This window comes from Cimex lectularius, unplaced genomic scaffold (genome assembly GCF_000648675.2).
Source record: "Cimex lectularius strain Harlan isolate CLEC.00 unplaced genomic scaffold, Clec_2.1 scaffold47, whole genome shotgun sequence".
NCBI lineage: Eukaryota > Metazoa > Arthropoda > Insecta > Hemiptera > Cimicidae > Cimex > Cimex lectularius.
In genome coordinates this window covers 2,135,684-2,156,937 of record NW_019392686.1, presented here as the reverse complement: position 1 = coordinate 2,156,937, position 21,254 = coordinate 2,135,684, and the positions used below count along the sequence as shown (strand labels likewise).

Below are 21,254 nucleotides of genomic sequence, written 5' to 3'. Positions count from 1 at the left end.
CACATACTGTTGTATCCATCACTTTTCATAGTCCATAAGTATAGACTCGGAGTGGCCTTTGATGATACTGCCAAGAGGAAGAAGAAACACCGGAACACATCTAATGTTTGTGTTGAACAACCGTGTGTTGAACAGCAGGTCATTGGCTGAAATCTGACTGAAAACTGCAAGCATTGAGGGCTGACTCAACGCATGCAGATTTTATACCTAGACACACTTACCCATTTTAATTACATTATTTCGTATTTACTACCATTCACTCAGGTAGGGTGGTGGAGATAGATATCACTCTTTGCACATACTATCTGTATCTAACTAATTTATTTGAGGGTCGATGGGGCAATATTTTAGTACTGGCCATCTCACACTACACATTCTTGCTAATAAATACATTTACTTTCAATGCACACACAAGTAACACAAACGGGTTATTAGTACTATTTACAATAAAACAGCCCTGTTTCCTCCAAAAATTTGAACGTAGGACTCAAATACTCCTTTCCAAATTCAAGCACAATTCTCATATCAAGTGGCATTCCTACACGCTCTCTATATGGAGCCAAGAACGCCATTTAATTATGGAACAATTTATCTCTACAAGAAGGACACACATGCGAACTTTGGCCCAGAAGTATGTTCTGTGCTATCTTCTCATGGCCTATTCTTTTAATCGGATGGGGATGATCCCTCTTCTACGATTCAGAGCTACTGAGGACCTTCTGTTGACCGTGCTCTTGATAAGTGAGTATTTTTCTGCCAATATGCCCATTGATGCTACCATGTCCTTTTAAATGGTCAGGATGACAGTGGTCAGCATGAAGTTTGTGCCGCCCCAGCCTTAACTAGTCTTCTTATTCGCCAAGCTCCAGACCTGTGTGTGCGGGGACCAGGACAACCACCACAGTTTTGAGGCGCTCTAATTAAAAAGATTTCACTAACAAGATCATGACAAGAGGGTCTACATATGACCTGTCAATATTTGGATTACAAGTCTTTTAAACCATCAAATTAGAATATACCATAATTCCTCATCATGCATTGACAATAATTTTTTTGTTCAAATTATAAACCCTTCTACTTTTGAATTATCTCAGTTCATAATTTCACTGATTTCGTGGTCCGCTTGACCAATTAATCAGTCCATCATTTTTTTCAACATAAACAAAATAAATAAATTAAAAAATAAAATAAAAGGATACAATTTTCTTTGGTTGCCAATTTGCTAAATTTTTACGGATGTGTTGCTCATAAATTCTCAAATTGCTATATTACTTTGTCAGTGTTTGAGCAAAAGGACATTGAGGGCTTTGTTTTACAAAATCAAGGATATCACATCACCTCGCATCATGCCAATGCTTGAACATCAAAAAAATTGCTTTTACAAACATTAAAATGTACCTAAAATTCAAGAATAATACAATAAATTAATTGGTGGTCAGACTAATTTTTACGTTGATGTTTACACTCTATAAATATGTTTTTAATAATTACTTTTTGTTTAACCTTTTTCAAAATGTGTAGTTTATTACAAGTGTCTAATTTAAGTTCTAAATTTTTAGTATGGACAAATTTTTCTGTATTTTAGGCATCGCTCGTTTAAATAAATAAATTTAAAAAATAAAATAAAAGTATAATTTTTTTTTTTTAGTTGCCAATTTGCTAAATTTTTATGGCAGTGTTGTTCGTAAATTCTGATTGCAAAATTAGTTTGTCATCATTTTCCAAGGACTTTGAGGGCTTTTTTTTACTAAGTCACCCCAAAGCAAGAACATCAAAAAATTTGTTTTTACAAATGTTATAATATACCTAAAATTCCAGAATAATACAATAATTTAATTGGTGGTCAGACTAGTTAAACAAGTGGAAACAATATCAACCATTTATTTTTACGATTAATTAATGGTTGCTTGAATGAACAACTTAAAGAAGAAAATAGAGATGCAAATACAATAAATTAAAATATTAAGATCACTTTGATACATGCTGTTTTTGTTGCAAATGCAATTTTATTTGAAGGATTACAAAACTTAGCTTAACTTTAGATTAATTAACTTAGAGTAATTGTTTAAAAAATAATTAACACCCTTTAAAATGGAACACCAATTATTGTTTAAAATCGTCTCCGCTTTAAACTCAACAGCGCACGTGTTGCTGAGTGATTGTCTTTGCCGTCAGTCTTATCAGCAGCAAACCTCGTCTGTTGCTGTTTGCCGGTCAGTCAATCAGTGCTTTCCAACTGCCGACCCTTTTGAAATGTAAATCGTCGTAAAATGATTGATCATGGATGAGTTGTTCGTTTTCCTCATCGCTGCCCTGATCGTGCACTTATCCCTGTTGTTTTTCGACGTCGTCTTCAAGGTGGGTTGTTATAAAAAAATGTAAAAAAACAATGCTAAATTTTTTGGACAAATTTTAAAAATTGTTGCATTTATGTGGTCATTGCTTGTCTTTCATGTGATCTGAAGTTATTTGAAGGTAATTCATTCTTTTATTCCCAAAAACGGGTATACAGACCATAAACTTATGCAAAATAACCAAAACATGACATTTGATATCTCTTGAACTTGTCATACCTGTTTATCTATGTATGTTTCTATGATGATCAAGAATGATCAATATGCACTTTCCCAGTTTGACCCTAAACTGTACATAATTTTTGTGTGAAGATATTAAAATATGGGTTTTTGATGATTATTTTTTGTTAGGAGAATGTGTGGCTTGATCATAACCATTGTAGAATGATTGATCGATTGATTTATATAAGCTCAATTTTGCTTAATATAACAGAATTGAGTTTATGACATGCTTCAATGTTTTGGTGTCCGGGGTCAAACCTCAGTATGTACTGCTGCTGAAGTTAAGCTCTAGGGGCTGTGAACAGCTAGGTCATTGGCTGCAAACTCAGCATGCATTGAAGGCTGACTCAATGCATGCGGAGTTTAAACCTAGACACTCTTACCCATTTTTATTACATTATTTCGTATTTACATACCATTTACTCAAATAGGGTGGTGGAGAACTAGATATTCCACCATCACTCTTTGCACATACTATCTGACATGACTATGACACAGAACATACTTCTGGGACAAAGCTCGCGCATGTGTCCTTCATGTAGAGATAAATTGTTCCATAATTAAATAGCATTCTTGGCTCCATATAGAGAGCGTGTAGGAATGCCACCTGATATGAGAATTGTCCGTGAGTTTGGAAGTGAGTATTTGAGTCCTACGTTCTGAAACTGGGCTGTTTTATTGTAAATAGTACTGACATCCCGTTTTGTGTTACTTGTGTGTGTATTGAGAGTAAATGTATTTATTAGCAAGAATGTGTAGTGCGAGATGGCCAGTACCGGAATATTGAATACACCATCGAACCTCAAATAAATTAGTTAGATAAAGAAAGTATGTGCAAAGAGTGATGGTGGAATATCTAGTTCTTCACCACCCTACTTGAGTAAATGGTATGTAAATACGAAATAATGTAATAAAAATGCCTATTCTTAATCAGGTAAGGATCATCTCTTTTCCACGAATCAGATCTACTGAGGGTTATCGATTGACCGTGTTGTTGAAATGTAGGAGCTGCTCTGATGATTCCTCCCACTGGGCTACAATACATACAATTGTGATGCAATTATCAGAGGGCCATAGGTTGAGACGACCCTGGCCTTAGCCACCTCATTCGCTTTTTGGTTCCCTTCCTTACTTGTCTGGCGATATCTATCAATTACTGTATACATTACAATAAAACATCCCTGTTTCCTCCAAAATTCAAAACATGAGGCCAAAATTCTTGATGCCATGCTTAAGGGCAATTCTCGTATCGGGTAGCATTCCTACACGCTCTCTATAAGGAGCCAAGGAATGTCACCATTCAATTATAGGGGCCACATTGAGCAATCTTTAAGAAGGATGCATACATGAGCTTTGCGTAAAAAGTACCTGTGCGCTAACCTAGTATTGCCTATTCTTATTCGGGTGTGTAACACAACTAACATTTATGTTTAGTGGTCATAATTGACCATATTAATTAATTCAATTAATTATTCATTTTAAATATGATCTTGGTTGAGATGAAAAAGTTAGTATTTGAACCGACGATCTTTGGCTCAAAATGCCGCTGTTCTACCATTTGAGCTATTGTGACTTCGATCCTCTCAGACACCAACTCTCCATCTCAACCTACAACTGTTAGAATTTTCCCTCTTTTTGCCATTTTTCAAATGTCGTGTAATCAGGATTCAATTCTCAGTGTCTTACGAAAATGGCCACGGCGAGCTGTTAGTGAAGTGATTATTTCTTTACTTATTATATTAATCCATTTATGTTTAGTAGCTACAATTGATCGTATTAATTATTTCAATTAATTATTATTTTTATGTAAGGTCTTGGTTGAGTTGAAAATAGATGAAATCATCTCTTCTTTGATTCCACCCATGCTCTTGATTTGTGAGAGCCTCTTTGTTGATCCGGCCCACCAAAGCTACCGCGTCCTTTTAATCCTGATTTTATTGCTCCATCATAGAACTGTTTTTTAATTGACATCAATTAACTTATTAAGTAGATTTTTATCGTACATTGATCTTAAATAATAAATTTTATCACATCAGTTTGACAATGGAGATTTTTTCTTCGTAATTTACTAATGTTAATTATCTTTTTTTTAGAGCTGCTCTCATTATCCGTACCTGTACTTTTTATCCAAGACAGGCATACAAATACTGCCGTTTAGGATAAACTGGTTTACAACGGCTTTCAACCGACAGATACAGAAATGGAGTTCGAAACGCCCGAAGCTTCAAACGGCTTGGTTCACGGCAGGCACTTGGGTTTCCATTTGTATAATGCCCATGGCGTTCCTCCTCATAATGTATACAACTTACGTTACAATGAGGAGTTCTTATTACGTCGAGAGGAATATGCTGATCGTTGAGCCTCTGGTAATTTCTATAGGATGTTTTAAGCTTTAATATTTTAATTGGTTTTTTGTTTAATTTTTTGTTTTTTATAGGTTCCGGGTTGGAATTTGCCTTCCTCTGATTTTGGTTATTATCTTTTGACACTTTTTATATCAAGCATGATTCATGAAATGGGTCATGCAATGGCTGCTGTGAGGTAAATATTAGAAAAACAGAATTTTTTTTGTTTAATTATCAACTTTATACTAAATTTTTAGGGAAGGTATTCACTTGGGAGGATTCGGCATGACGATTTTTTTTGTCATCCCTGTTGTCATGACACACTTGGAGAATCTGGACTCCCTGCAACCATTGAAACAGCTCCGTGTTTTATGCGCAGGTGTATGGCACAATATATTCCTGGCGTTGGTCGCAGCCGTAATCGCTACGACTCTGCCTTGGTTTTTTTATCCTTTCTTCAATTTTGGTACTGGCGTTCAAGTCCAATCTGTCAAATTGGTGATTATTTTGATTCTTTTATTTACACAATGGATTTGTTTGAATCTTTTTTGTCTTAAAGGGATCTTCCATTTCCGGTGAAGGTGGTCTGCTCGTAGGAGACAAAATCACACATCTCAGTGGCTGTCCTGTACAAGGAAGCACAAGCTGGCAGGAATGCTTATTACGTGTGCTCCATGAACCGCATAGCGGATTCTGCCTGCAAGACAGTTTTATAAGGGAACATGATGAAAGTATCCCAGGTAAAGTTTTATTCTTTCTGACCCTATTGGTCGGGTTTCTATCAGGTTCGTTTTTGGAGTTAGCTATCTTCAATGGCTAATCTGTGTGTTTCCTGGATGAAAATCATTGAAGGAAAATGTTTCCACCTATTAAAATATATGATCAAGTTGTAGATTTTAACATTTTTGGGGCTCGTATATCTCATCCTCGTGATTTTTTTATGCCCTTTTGGTAACCCTAGTTGGAACTGAGTGTCCACTCATGGCATCTATCAAGCTGAGGTTTATCCAATATGTAGACACTTTGTTTGGTAGTGAATGGAGACCTCCCACATTCTTCCCTTCCCATCTTCATTACCAACTAACCAGTCTTTTCTCCCTCTTCTGTTCACCATCTGGTTTCTCTCGCTTACAAAAATTGCGACATTCCTTTTTCTGGAAAATCATTTGCCCATGATCTCACTGGAAATTACCTACTTTCCAACTGACACATTTTTCTTCTCTGCTCCCTGGACCTAATGGGTTATTCCAGAGGGCTTGTTGTTCTTGTTTAATGGTTCATCTCTGCCCCCACCGGAACTTTGAACATGAACTAGGATGGTCCAGGGTGAGATATTAATTTTTTTGTTCATCAGTTTTTACTTCTCATGATGCCTTTGATGAGAGGCCTTGTTGTAAAACAACTTTTGGTGTGGATAGCTCTTCAGAGTGCATCCATAGTAGTGTGCTGCTCATTAGTCTTTTGCAGCCACATAGGTCACAATACTTGCTGCATTGAAGGATATTTCACTGGGCCTGTTATTCAGTGGAGCTGTTGTTGGCTTCCCCCTGAAGGCAGATTTCTCTAGGGGTAGAAATTCCACTTTAAGCAAAACTGCTGCTAGAGTGGATCTGAAAATTTTTATGCTGGCGGAGCCCCCCACACTCAGGGGGATAGTTACCATCTCTTTCTAAGGAGTATAGCCTAGCCGATGCCTTTCAGACCCTAGTGACTAGTTGTCCAATGCTAATAGTACACGACCAACCCCCTCGGAAGGGGCAAGTGGGAGAAGTTAACTTAGTCATTAGAGCCCAGGGTGGCTTCTACACTGAACCTTACGAGAATAACACAGATCCAGTCGTATGCGGAGGTGCGTCACTCCTATCTTGAGAAACTAAACATCTGATAAATTAGGCTGTACTAGGTGCAGATGCTAAAGAACCTCATGGTCCTTTTGAAGACTACGCGACCCCCAAAAGGAACCAAATGTAGCCACATTCACACAAAAGTCCTTCAGCCTAATTCATATAAATTCACTAGTTTTCATGGTCCACTTGACCAATTAATATCTTTCAATTAATTATGGTTTTTAGTTGAGATAAAAAAGTCAGTGTTATGAGTGGGATTTGAACCCACGATCTTCGGCTAGATACACCGCTGCTCTACCACTTGTGCTATCGTGACTTCGATCCGCTCAGACACTAACTTCCCATCTTAACCTCAACTCTCAAATTTTCCCTCCTTTTTGCCATTTTTCAAATGTCATGTAATCTATTTGATTCTCGGTGACAAATGAAATGGCCACAGAGAGCTTTAGTGAAGGTATACTTCATTTTAACTTTTTAAATTCACTAATATCTTTGAATTAATTAAGGCTTTTAGTTGAGATAAAAAGTCAGTGTCACGAGTCGTTAAAAAATGACAAAAAGGAGGGAAAATTCAAAAGATTTCATTGAGATGGGAAGTTAGTGTCCGAGTGGATCGAGGTCACGATTGCTCAAGTGGTAGAGCAGTGCCATATTTAACCGAAGGTTGTGGTTCGAATCCTACTCGTGCACTGATTTTTTTATCTCAACTAAAAACCTTAATTAATTGAAAGATACTAATTCATATAGCTTCTTGTACCCTTCCTTACCAACAACCCTATTGTGTTTCTGATTTTTCGCCCCTTGTCTGACCATTAGTTTTAGCCTTAAACCCAATCTGTGAGTATGTGACCTCTGCATACGAGTACTTTTTTTTTTAATCCACTTTTTAAGTAGTTTGCCTAATATAGGTAGCAGGCTACTAGGCCTACACTTCTCTATGTTGGATTTGGTTTATTTTGGTTTTGGAATCATGATAATTGACTTGATGACTTGAGTCACAGTTTGTCATTCTAATATGACACCTGTAACAACAGTGTTAAACAAAAACACAATTATTTACTTTTTGTATAAAAATTCTTAGCATAACAGTTTGGAATAATAAAGAATTGGTTTAATTTTTATTTCAGCTAAACACATATCAGAAAGTGTGATTGAGTGTTGTGGAGTCAACAATCCAAGGCATCTTTGTTTCGAGTACATCGGCTCTGACGATGAACCTCTGCCTCTTCCTCAGCATACCTGCCTTTTTGCCCGAAGGGTGATACAATTATCGCTCAAGACTTGTGTAAAAGCGAAAGAGTGTCCGTACTTTTACCACTGCTTTCGCCCTTCGCTCGAGAATTCAACAAAACTCGTTCACATCAAACGGGAAAAGGGCGACGACGTACTCTTCCTCGGCAACCCCGCCGAAATCTACCATTCGGTACAGATATCCGATTTTATCAGCCTGTCCGATTATTTCCCATCTGCGATACCCGATGCCATCACGAAACTGTGCCAGTTTCTAACGATATTCTCATCGGGGCTCGCCGTTCTCAACATAATACCGTGTTTCTTTTTTGACGGCGAGCACATCATCAAAGCCCTAATTGAGCTCACGCTCTCGAAAAGACTTCCACTTTTGAGTGCCAGGCAAGTTGTTCACATCAGCATTTCACTCTTCGGGACTATGATGCTTTGCGTTTATGTTTGTGTGATGTTATTTTCTGTAGTGTGATAAGTGATAAACAATATATGTTCCTTTATGTACATTTGAATGAAATGTTTAAATTGTTAAGTAATAAAAGTTTTTATTTATTTAATGTATTTAATTAAATTTGGTTTTCCCTGGAAATGTGGTTTGGTTAACATTTTCAATCCATCCCAAAATAAATACATTACTAAATCTACTTTCTACTTTTCTAAAACTTCTTAAAATCTACTTTTTTTGTTTTTTATTTTATCCTTGTTTTTTATCCTTACTTAACTGAATCATTATATTTTTTGAGAAAGGGTGCATGAAAAAAAGAAAAAAAAATACCAGGGGCGACGGGAATTGAACCTATAATTGTAAGGTCTACCAGTCGAAATTCTGACTCGCTGACCAGAACCATTGTACCCCAAACATCTGTGTACAGCATGAATAAGCTATTTAAGATGATTATAAACAATCAAGCTAGGCAAAAATGATCAACTGCTTAAAAATTTAAAAATCAAAATAATGCATCATCATAATGAACTGTCACATATAAAAAATTGTTTATCTTTAGGAGCAGAAAATGGACTACTACACATTCACTCTAATCAATACATTCAAAATCAATAAGCACAAAATAAGATATCTGTCATTACTGTATTCAATAGAACAGCCCTATTTCCTCCAAAAATTAGAACAGTGGATCAAAATGCTCACTGCCGTACTCAAACACAATTCTTTTTTCAGCTGGTATTCCTACGTGCTCTCTATATGGAGCCAAGGAACTGCACCTTTCAATTAAGACATCTTGAGCAACTTTACATGTCGGACATGTACGTGGGCTTTGGACTAGAAGTGTCTATGTATCAACCTCGCATGGCCGTGCTCTTGAAACATATTTGCTTATAAACTTTAATTTTCCCAATTGATTTTTTAAAATTACTGATCTATTAATGATATTGAAACTAATGAAGGTTAATGGGGCTCAATATTCCACCATCGGCCCTTTCACACTACAATCTACACCTTCACTCTAATAAATACATTCACTATCTATAAACAAAAGGAAACAATGTGAAATTAACTATATAAAACAACACTGTTTCTTCCAAAAGTCAGAACAGAGGATCCTTTATCGTTGGAAGCCCCCAGGGGAAAAAAAAGAAAAAAAAAAGAACGGTGTTATGGATTAACAAGTTAAAATGGTTAAACTGCCTGCATATTATATTATGAGTTTGATATAGTTAGTGAGAAAAAGAATGAGGAAATAAGAAGTAAAATTCTTTAAACTGGGAAGAATAATTTATTTTCACAATAAATAATTGCATACAACCAGTTGCTTTTAATAACAACATATCCAATAGATATATAAGATTTTTACATTATAAACACTGTACATAATATAATCTCCAACATTTTTTCCCATTGGTGAAGGAAGCTTTTTATTTGACAAACACAGAGTAAAAATAAATTTAATCTAAAAACAGCAGGATCGACAGCCATTTGAGAAACAGGAAGTTACATTTTTAATCAATTAAAAAAAAAAAAAAAAGAATTTGTTAGTCGTGTTACAGAAACAAACACAAGGTTACAAATTACAAGGTTTATCTCGCATAAAAGACCTTGTAGTAGAGTGTTTTTGACCGCCAGATTGAGTAGGTATTGTCGAACTTTAGGAGATAGACACCTGTTCCTGGATAAACGTGAGAGCCGGCGTAGACTTGCTGCATGCAGTCTCTCCTCCTAACTGGGACGATCTCGCTCGTAGGTGGCCTGCACGGGTCCACTCCTGACACTTTTCTGAGCCCTCTTTCAACATCGCCTACTCTGATTCCTTCAAACTCTGGAAAATTTACTTATTATAACAAAAAAAAAAGCTTAATATAATTAATCAAATACCTTCATCATCATCGTCATCGTCTTCTTCATCATTGACATAATCATCGTCGTCTTCGCTTTCTGAGATATGTACAGACACCTGGTTCGTCGGTGATTTCGCCCATTCGAAAAATACTCCAAACCCTATGTCGTAATAATCAGTGGCGAACTCCCAAAATATACACGTACCTTCATCATTCGTCGGCACTCTCACCTGATTTAGAATTGAATATTTTAATAAAAATAATAATAAAATAAAATGTTATATTGCTTACAGTGACTGTTTCCCCATGGCCCACTTTGATTACAGCATCCCTGCCTTCCTTTCGGATAGATTCTTTGAACTCTTTGACATCCGTCCTCGTCCAAAGAGAAGCGGAAGTGACTGCCATTGTTGGAATCGCTAAAGGATTTGGAAGAAAAATTTAAATTTGTATTTATCTTTTTGATTAATTCTAAATTTAAAAAACAAAATTAATGTCTGAATGACAAACTATTATATAAAGTTACAATATTAACTGCAAAAGAAGCCTGATGAGACAACCAGAAGAAAATTAGAATAAAAAATACATTAAAAAATATACTAAACTGGTTGATAGGTTTTTTTAATAAGAAAAACAAAGAAATGGAAAGAAGAAAGTAATATAGAAACTATTAGAAATGTGTAGAGATTAGTGACCGTTAATCGATAGTTATTCAGATATCGTGAGATGCGGTCGGGTGTGATAACTATTAGGTTCTTCGAAGCCAACAATGATTCAGATAAGACCAAATGACCTAGTGTTGCATCTGACATCGGATCAGTTGTAAATATAAACCTTTCAACACTAGAAACATCAGGATCGGACCAATACTCCGATTCTCTCAAAAAATCACAACTATGAAACGTGTAATCTAGAATTTTCCTCTTTAAGAAACAATCCAAAATAATTATATGTCAGAATGTTTTAAAAAAATAAAATATCAAAAATTAAATCTGAAACCCTAACCATCCCTAACCAGGTCATACCCAAACCCTAACCATCCATAACCAGGTCATACCCACACCCTAACCATCCCTAACCAGGTCATACCCACACCCTAACCATCCATAACCAGGTCATACCCACACCCTAACCATCCCTAACCAGGTCATTATGAACAAGCCTCACAAAAAGAGTGTTGACTGTCAGGTCTCAAGAATGTGCTTGTCCTTCCCTCCGCTCTTGTTTTGTGAATCAATATAAAAGGGGAGGATTGGAAAAGTAATGAGATGGTGAATAGTCAAGGAGAAAGGTAGAAGAGGATAGGCATGACACAAGAGAGGCAGTCGAGAGCACGAAGTAGAAGTTTACTATCAAGGAGAGTACCAATGTAAGGAGAGTCAACTGAAGAGGAATGTTGAGTCCAGGGGGAGTTGAGTGAAGTCATTGGTAGAAAAGTCGAAAGATAAATATATACAATATTATAAATTTTGAGACCGTTCAAAGAAGTTAGCAATAAATGCGTATGAATACAATCTCTCTAGTTTTTGTATACTCTGCTGTACCTTTACTGAGCTAAGTTCTTGGAGCTTAGATTGAGGTAAGCTGGGTTTTGGCTTTTTTTTTACAGACAGGTTTAAGACTGACGAAGGTGGTGCACTTGCGGTTGCTCCTGTCACAATGTGGCGTTTATGTGACAGTATTGTATGTGATTTTGTACTGTATGCGCTTGGGATGATTTGAGATGATGGTGGCTCTGTCTACCTCTGCACCAACTCCCTCAGCACAGTTACTGCTGTCCGTGCACGGGTCTCAGTGTGTGGTTGGAGGGATACCTCAAACTTGAGTGTCTTGGCAAAATCTGGACACATTGGTCTGGAGGGTAATGAAGTCAGACGAGGCGGCTAATGCTAAGATCATCCCAACCTCCGGACTCAACCACTGTGATCCGGTCCTCTGATGTTAAGAATGCAACAAAAACATGATTAAAAGAAGGTGGCAGCATCAATGGGCTGGGTCAATAGAGAAGCTCTCACATATCAGGCAATGGGTGGAGGATCTGACTTTTAGAAGGGTCATCCACACCCAATTAAGAATAGGCTATGTGAGGTTGACACACGGACACTTATTTTTAGACAAAAGCCCGCATGTAAGGTCGCTCAAAGTGTCCACGTAATTGAAGGGTGCAATTCCTTGTCTACATATAGAGCAGGAATATCACCCGATTTGAGAATTGTGCTTAGTATGGGGAGTATTAAGGTCCTGGAGGAATCAGGGTTGTTCCATTGAATATAGTAATAATAGTTGTGTATACCTAGCTTGTTTTGTGAGTGAATGTATTTATTAGCATGAATGCAAGAAGTGAGGATCGATGGGGAATATCGAGTACCCCATCAACCCTCAATTAGCCAGAGCCTGACCTCAGTGGCTGGGCGGGTAAGACCAGACTGGGTGGATTCTAGAGTCTGACGGCAGTTTAATTTGATTGGTAAGAAATGAATTGTCTTTTCCACAATAGGCGTTTATTTCGTCAGACACATTTCGGTCATCTTCTGTGCCTTTTAAAAAAATAAAGTAGTTTGACGGTTTGTTACATCGTTATAAGTTTAGTGGATATCTGGATGACTATGGACTTGGCGAGTAGATTATTAATGGCAAAAGCTGGACTTGCCCGATAAGAAATGAATAGGCTCAACTTGGCACATGTTTGCATGTATGTAAATACATGTGTGAATTGGAGCGACTCTCCACTAAATGTGGCATTGTAATAACATTCTACTTCTAAAATAAAAAGGTTGATAAAATAATACTAACTTTCTTCATCACTTTCGGTTTGTTCATTCATAACGTGGCCGTTGGGCGATGATAAATCTTGCGTCTGGTCTCCAACAGTTTTGATGCGTGACATTAGCTGTTCCATGTACTGATAGTAATGCTGCTCTTGAAGTTGTTTCATCAGCACTTCTTGCTACAAAAGAAAAACTCGACGAATTAAAAGAAGCCTTAATTCGTCAAATAACAGTGTTTCCGGTCTCTTATCAAAATAATAATTATAAAGCAAACAAAAGCCACTCATCAATTATCCCAAATCTATTGTTAGAAAGTTTGACACATCCTGTCCCCCCATTACAAAAGAGATAAATTACCCGTTCAATGTTTCCTGGGAAATGCCGTTCCACGTAGGTTTTAAATTGCGTGTATGTCTGACGATTAAGGGCTTCCATGATGTTCTGCTTTTGCAATTCCAAACTCTGCCCATTCGCCTCTTCTTCCTTTTTTGGGTCTTCTTGGTGCCCATTGCTTTCCTTTGATGCTTCTGCTTCCTTTGCCTTCTTCTCAGCTTCTTGTTTCCTTAAATATACATTAAAAAAGTTGCAAATAAAATTAATAGCAGACAGTCAATAAATCCTTACTGTAACAACAGTCTACTCTCTCTGTCAGCCTTATGTGCCTGAGCGTACGGTCTAAACATGGGGCACCGGTTATCGATAAGCTCTACAAATTCAATCATGGCATCTTCTGCGCTCATGTCACCCAAGGCTTGCCAGGCCAGTCTGAAAATTATTTAATAAATAATCATATCGGAAAATTTGTACTCAAGATGAGTCACCTCCTGTCTCGGCCGATGACATCTAACACTCCAAGAGGTGGCGCATTGCTTAGATTGAATTTCCCAATTGTTATTTGTTTAGTAAGTGCGACCAGCTTCAGTCTGTCCTGGTAGCAAAGACTCACAGCTTTCCCTTCCTTTTCTGCAAATCAAAGCCAAAAATATTACACTTCAATAGGTAACATTTTATATGCTTTTTATTTCTACGAGTATAACAATGATTATTAGCAAAGCATAATACAGGCATGGATCACAATCCGTCTGCCGGAGGTCGTTGTTAAGAGAAAAAGAATAAACGGGGGAAAAAAAAATAAAATAAGAATTAAAGCGAGGTTATAACATTATTTGCTACATGCTAGTACACCATCAAAAAAGATTAAACATAATAGTAAAACTACTTCTAATAGAAAAGAAACAAAGGAGAATAGTCTTAATGGTAAAGGGACAAAAAATCGGATATAATAAATAAAGGAAATAGAGTGAATGAATTGGAGGGGTCAGAAACTGAATTCCATAATTAGGTCTAATCTATATTTCCAGGTGTGGCAGACGTACTGCATGAGCACCCATGGATCTGGGCCATCCAACAGATTTAAGAGAGTGCCTCTAGAGAGGGTAAAAGATCCCCAGTGCAAAACCTTATCTCGCCCAATATTGTACATTCGGCCATAAAATGCAGTGTTTCCACAGATTGAGAATTACAAAGGGCACATAACCCCTCCTTGCCCCTCAACCAAAGCGCAGAGTTCAAGTTAAGGGCCTCGCAACAGGTTTTTAGTAGCCATCTTAAGTTTGAAAGACTAAGAGAATTAAGGTTCTCTCTCTGTAGATTAAATAAGGTGTGGGGGTGTCTTTTGTAGATTGGTAGTCTTTTGAATAAGGAAAAGTTAAGCGAGGACTGAGCTCAGACTAAGCAATTGGGCATACCAGGCGATCTTATTCCTGATGACTTCGATGCAGTTATTTTTGCCAATTTTATGTAAGGGGAATTCAAAATTTTGAAAATAAATGAAAAGTGAAGTTTTAAGGTAACAATTCATATTTAGATTTTGTATTGTAATTTTAGTTTAGAAACAACTTGCGAAGTTGCTATTTTTAACTGCAATCTGTTTGAGAATTGGTAAGAAAGAGAAAAATCGAGCTGTTTTAGCCAAACATAGCTAATTAGTAAAAAAATCTTTAAAAATGTTTATTGTGTTCAATATCGTATTTGTAGCTGTATTTACCTGGTATGCTGATTTAAAGAAATTTCAGCCAAAATTGAAAAAAGGTCAGGAGTGGCCAGTCACATACTGTACCACAATGTGAAACAATGAGCAAAACTACATCAGCAGAATCTAATCTTCATTTGATCAGTTTTGAATTCAATGCTGTTTGAAAAGCTTTTTATTTATTTATTTTTTTAATGTTCTGTTGGGGCTGAATAAGTTCGATGTTTTAATTTTATGAGTTCGTTGTATTTGATTTAGGGACCATATGCTAAAATCATGACCATATGATAGAGGTAGCCGAATTTTGCGAAAAGCCACATAAATAATCCTTTATAATATGACCAACCCACTGGGTGTTGTAGACGAGGGGTCAAACCACTTTACAATAATTAGTCACAATTAAAATTCTAAGGCTCTGCCTGGATTCGAACCCAGAACCACTAGTGTGACAAATACAAATCGGACATCCAAACCACTTGGCCACCGCAGTCCCCTGTTTCTGTTGATTCTAAGGCTCTGCCTGGATTCGAACCCAGAACCACTAGTGTGACAAATACAAATCGGACATCCAAACCTAAGTAACAAACTATCTTTTTAAAAGGATTGAACACCACCCTCACTCCACCATTCATCATTTCAATATTTACACATTGTGTGTCATGAATGTTTCGGTTTCTCAACATCTTCAATGGTGGGTCTGTACATTTCCTGTTAGGTGAATTGCTAAAATCTTCAGGAAAGATCCTTTAGATCCTCTGTAATTCATGGTTCACACGGTTCCCTTCAAAACAATTCTGGTTTTCCTCTAGGTTCAAAGCAAATATGCAAACTTAAGGACTTAATTACTGGATGAAAAAAGGCAGCAGCTCCCAACGATTCAGCTGAATAGATTAAAAACACTAAGGTTTTATAGTTTTATTGTTTTCAGGATCATTTTGGTCTGCTCATCTTTCTTGGTTTGGTCTTTCCAATTCACTGGAATTTCATCTTCAGCGATGGATTTGTGTATTTTTCTCTAAGCCTTTAAGACAGTTTCTAGCAGTGGTTTTTTTTTATAGGTTCTTCATCTGATGCAAAAGCAGCTTGAGTAGGCAGATAAATGATCCTTTTATCTTTCTGTAATTCATTTGCCAATCACTTTCAACACGACTGGTTGTGCTAGAAGCTGGCTATCTTGATGCTCCCAAGGATTAAGTTGATTAGGTAAAAAAAAAAAATCAAGGATTTTCAGTTTGGATGTTCCTCATCATCTAGATCGGCCTTGTTATTTTTGCTTGACATTTTGGCAAGAGTTTATGCATTTTCACTGAGTCTGTATGACATTTTCAAACAGTGAGTCTGTCTTTTTCTTTTGATCGTTGGCCCTTGACTGACCCAAAGCCAGTTGAATAGTCAGACCAGGACGATCAAAGACTTGTATTTTCATCGCTCCATCATTTTGTTTAAGTCTGCTTGTTTCTGATCATTCTGGTTTACTTATCCTCACTGCTTTATTTAGTCTGAGCATTTCCTCTTGGATAAATGGTTTAATTTGAAAACCTGTTGCTCTAGGTGCAAGGCAAATAATCAAATATTGCTGTGTTAATTATTGGATGAGAAAAGCTGGCAGCTATCTCGATGCTTGAAACGATCAGGTTAATTAGATTGAAAAAAAAAGGACTTCATTTCTAACCAACTTGTTCTGTCAACCCTGCCTGCTTTGATCTTGCATATTCATTTTGACATTTAGTCATCTTCGTTCATGTGTTTGTGCATGACAGTTTTTATCAGCAAGTCTGTCTTTTTGACAGGTTCTTGTAAGTAAAATCAACTTGTATAAACGGGCCAGGATAATCACAAGCGATGAAGTTACAATTCACTTCGCAGACTTCTCACAACTTAATATTTGCTCATTTCATTCTGATTTGCTTGCCCTCACAGGTCTGTTTAGCCTGTTCAATTGTTCTTGAATAAATTTCAAAAATTGTACACTAGTATCTTCATAAATGATCCTTTCATGTTTTCTTGTTAAATCACTATTCGCCCCAGTTACCCTTCAAGACAGTAGCTGGTTTTTCTTTACGCTCAAGACAATTATTCAAGCATTGCAGTGTTTAATATTAAGAAAAGAGGAATTTATATAGTTGTAGGTCGAGATGATGAGTTGGTCTCAGTAGCTCAGTGGTAGAGCACAGGAATTTCTATCCAGATGTGGCTTGGAGTCCCACTTATGACTAATTTGTCATCTTGACCTTCATTGATCAATTTAGTTAATTGTTGGGTGAAAAAAGCTGGAAACTATCAAATCCTCCAAGCGATTATGCTCATTAGATTAAAAACATCAAGGATTTTAGTTTGATTGTTTCTGATCATCTTAGTCTACTTATAAGGCTTGGTTATTTCAGATTCATTTTGGCATGTCATCTTCAGTCATTTCACCGAGTCTTTACGACACTTGCTAAGGCTCAAAACAGTGGATTAGTCAATTTGGTCGAAGCAAATTGAAACAAAATGTTTGATTGTGACTGACGACGTCAATTAACACTGCAGATAAAACAAGTTTATAGTAGATGATGGGGTTTGGTCTGCGAGTTGGTGAACTCATGTTGAACTGGCACATGGGCACTACTGGCCATCTGTTAGTTTTTCAATGAAAATCGCGTAATGCCGAAACGTGTTTGAATAACAAAAAACCTGCGAGTGAAGACAGACCCAGTAGTGCCCGTGTGCCGGTTCAATATGAAAACAAGTTTAGTCGTTCATGAACCATGGTAGTGAAGGCGCCTGTTCAGTGTACAGTGTGATTATGTGACAAATTACAATATATATCATGTACCAAATATATTTTGATAAACTGTTGCTTTTCATTGGAAGGGTCACATCATACATTTCTTGCTCTTCCAATTGCTTATATACTGCTTATATACCCCTGATCTGGGAGGTATGTGGATGATAGCAGTGGCACGTCATGCACATCCCTCTGAAAGATCGGCTGCTCCAGGATAAACAACATTCAGTACTGCAATGTTGAATGCGTGGTGCGTCCTCGGTCTGTTTAAATTTTCGTTTCCTCACATCTGACAATTTATCTTTGCCTGTAATTAAACTTAAAAAAAAATCAATGCCAGATTTTCTGTCTCCTTTGGCTTTGTTCTGAAAATGAATCAGTCCATAGCAGCAGCAGGTCGTTTCTTGAAAAATAGAGGTGTAATTATGCTACTTTTGTTATGTAATGTTTGAAGCAAACTAGGACTCATGAAACAACAACAGGCAATGATTGATTGTGCCAGGGGCAGACTGAAGCAAACAAAACGTTCAACTTGTTTTAACCACACTTGAACCTAACTGGTCATCCACGTTCTCTTCAAACAGCCTGGGTCAGCCTCAGGCTGTTTTGACTAATCCAATGTGTTTTGTACTAAACACCAGGTATTTCTTTTTGATATGTACTTCATCCGATGCCAAACCAACAGAAATCAAGATTACCATTGATTCTTCCTGCCAGCCAAGATACTTGACAATCAGATCAGGTTACAATTCACCTTGCAGATTCAACTTGAAATCTTAGGACTTCACATTTTATTAATTAAGTTACAATTTAGCACTCATATATGATAACTGACAGGCTGTCGGAGTTAAGCCTTTATTCATATTTCTTTTTACCGTTTTAGCATTATCCACAGATTCAAACATGTATTTAGCAGCCATAATTGAACATATTAATTATTTTATTAATTATACTTTCAATCTAAGTACTTGGTTTAGATAAAAAAAGCAAGTGTCATAAGCAGGATTTGAACCCACAACCTGTTCTAATCACTTGAGCACCTTGACTTCCATGAAACCACAACCTTCGGCTCAATACGTCCTATAAGTCACAGAGCTCAAGTGGTAGAATAGGTCGTGGGTTCAAATCCCGCTCAATACACTTGCTCTTTCATCTTCACCAAGTATTTAGATTAAAAGAATAATTAATTAAAATTATCTATAGATTTAGATCTATAGGTTTAGATGAAAAAGGAAGTGTCAAGAGCAGGATTTGAACCCACAACCTGTTCTAATCTCTTGAGCACCGTGACTTCCATGAAACCACGACCTTCGGCTCAATACTTCGTAGAAGTCACAGTGCTCAAGTGGTAGAACAGGTCGTGGGTTCGAATCCCTTTCAATACACTTGCTTTTTCATCTTGACCAAGTACTTAGATTAAAAGAATAATTAATTAAAATTATCTATAGATTTACTCTTAGAGTCTGTAGGGCGATGAACCTATCATTTATTCTGTTTTAGTCAAACCAAAGATAATCAGATTTTTTTGGAAATGATAGAACTATAGTAATAAAAGAGCTATTAAGTAATTTAGACTGTTATATCAAATGGAAATGTTAATCCATGTCTATTTGGAAAACTTTCTGTCCTGTTAATGTCCATGACTGAAGGTCATATTCTTATCGTCTTTGTTTTAAATTATGGGAGAAAACTAGACTGGAAGTGTTATACAGGTAGAAAATATAGTTATTTAAATTTGTAAAGATGTAAAGGGGGAGTAACCTTTGTAGAAGGTGAGAGCGAGGGAGTAGAGTTCTTTGAGCCTGAAGCCCCACTTCCTGTTGAAGTCTTCGTCGTATTTCGATGAGCACTCTTGCTCGGCCCTGAATGAGCAGTCGTCCGACGCTATGCTGAGCCTGTCGAATTGGGTTTCGACGCGGGATCCTCCCTCAGGGTCGCCGGCCGCCATGTTCCCGGTCACGACTGACGACTGACGAGTCACGACTGACGACTGGCGTCGGCCACCTTTCCGAGTCTCGACTCCCTGCCACTCGGCTGTCACTTCTTATCAATCGATAAACAACGGTCCGTAACTCTGTATGCCATTTGTGATGGTTAGGCTACCGCGACTGTATCATGACCTCACAGGATGGGAAGAACTACGATTGCTTAAACCAGAACTGGCCCATTGTTCTTTCTGGGAGTGACTGGAAAAAGAAGCGCAATATCCTTGTATTTGATATGGCGCCATTTTCGTCAATTTTAAACTTCGAAGTACACAGCAGCAATAAACTTGGTAGCAAGAACAGCAACAATACATCGATTTTCAGTGCCAAAATGTTACAGAAGCATAGTATGTGAAACCTGCAGACCTGTTCTCGGCGTGCCTGAGATGTTGAGGTCTCAAACCTGAAGAGACAGGACCAAGATTTAACTAAATGAAGAGAACTCATATGCATAAGAGGTTTGAGGACCTTTACAGTCTTATTTCTGGAAGACTAAACCTAACAAATTGATTGAGATGAGTTGAAAGAGGGTATTGATCTCACGATTATTGGTTTTCTAGGTCTTACTTGATAAAAAAGTGTATTATATTTGCAATGATGGCATTTTCATAAATTTTAAACTTCAAGGCACATAATGAAGGAATAAAGCTAAACCTAACGAATTGATTGAGAAAGAGTGGAAAGAGGTGATTGGTGACCTCATGAATGCTGGCTTCCTAGGTCTAACTGGAAAAAGTGTATCATACGTGCGATGATGGTATTTTCCTAAATTTTAAACTTCAAGGCACATAATAACAATAAAATTGGAGCCATAGCAAGAACAGCAAAAGTACATTCGTTTTCAAAGCTACAGTACTGCAGGAGGTAGGGTGTGATGTAGACCTACCCTTGGTGTGCACTGAGGTGTAGAAATCTCAAGTCTGAAGAGACAGTACCAAGATGTTAACTAAACGAAAAAACTCATGTGCATATGTATGAGGTTTGAGGACCTTTGCAAGGCCTTATTTCTGAAAGGAATACAGCCAAACCTAATTGATTAGCTGAGAAAGAGTTGAAAGAGGGGATTTGTGCTCTCGTGATTGTTGGCTTTCTAAATTGAACTGAATAGAAAAGGGTATCATAATTGCGATGATGGCATTTTCATGAATTTTAAACTACAAGGTACATAGCAACAATAAACTTGGAACCATAACAAGAACAGCAAAAGTATATTCATTTTCAGTGCTACAATACTGCAGGAGAATTGTGAGTATGATGACCTGCACTGAGGAGTTGAGGTCTTAAGACTGAACAGACAGTACCAAGATGTTAACTAAATTGACAAAAAAAACAACTCATATGCATATCTGGGACAACATTGCTTAAAAAGATGATCACCAAATAGGTGAGAAATATTT

General features: G+C 37.1%; 2 protein-coding genes across 2 annotated transcripts; one reads left to right on the top strand and one right to left on the bottom strand.

The window, feature by feature from the left end:
* Positions 1-2,173: 2,173 nt before the first annotated feature.
* On the top strand, positions 2,174-8,570 carry LOC106661245 (membrane-bound transcription factor site-2 protease). Its single transcript, XM_014384524.2, has 6 exons — positions 2,174-2,358; positions 4,670-4,942; positions 5,014-5,117; positions 5,179-5,419; positions 5,481-5,661; positions 7,896-8,570. Exons 1-6 carry the CDS (start codon positions 2,281-2,283, stop codon positions 8,483-8,485), a joined length of 1,467 nt encoding a protein of 488 aa, XP_014240010.1. The 5' UTR covers positions 2,174-2,280; the 3' UTR covers positions 8,486-8,570.
* A 1,192-nt stretch (positions 8,571-9,762) lies between these two features.
* On the bottom strand, positions 9,763-20,037 carry LOC106661202 (Golgi resident protein GCP60). Its single transcript, XM_014384456.2, has 8 exons — positions 19,634-20,037; positions 13,895-14,036; positions 13,698-13,838; positions 13,431-13,635; positions 13,099-13,252; positions 10,597-10,724; positions 10,343-10,535; positions 9,763-10,286 (listed from the first exon to the last, which is right to left on the bottom strand). Exons 1-8 carry the CDS (start codon positions 19,818-19,820, stop codon positions 10,048-10,050), a joined length of 1,389 nt encoding a protein of 462 aa, XP_014239942.1. The 5' UTR covers positions 19,821-20,037; the 3' UTR covers positions 9,763-10,047.
* Between the last annotated feature and the right edge of the window lie 1,217 nt (positions 20,038-21,254).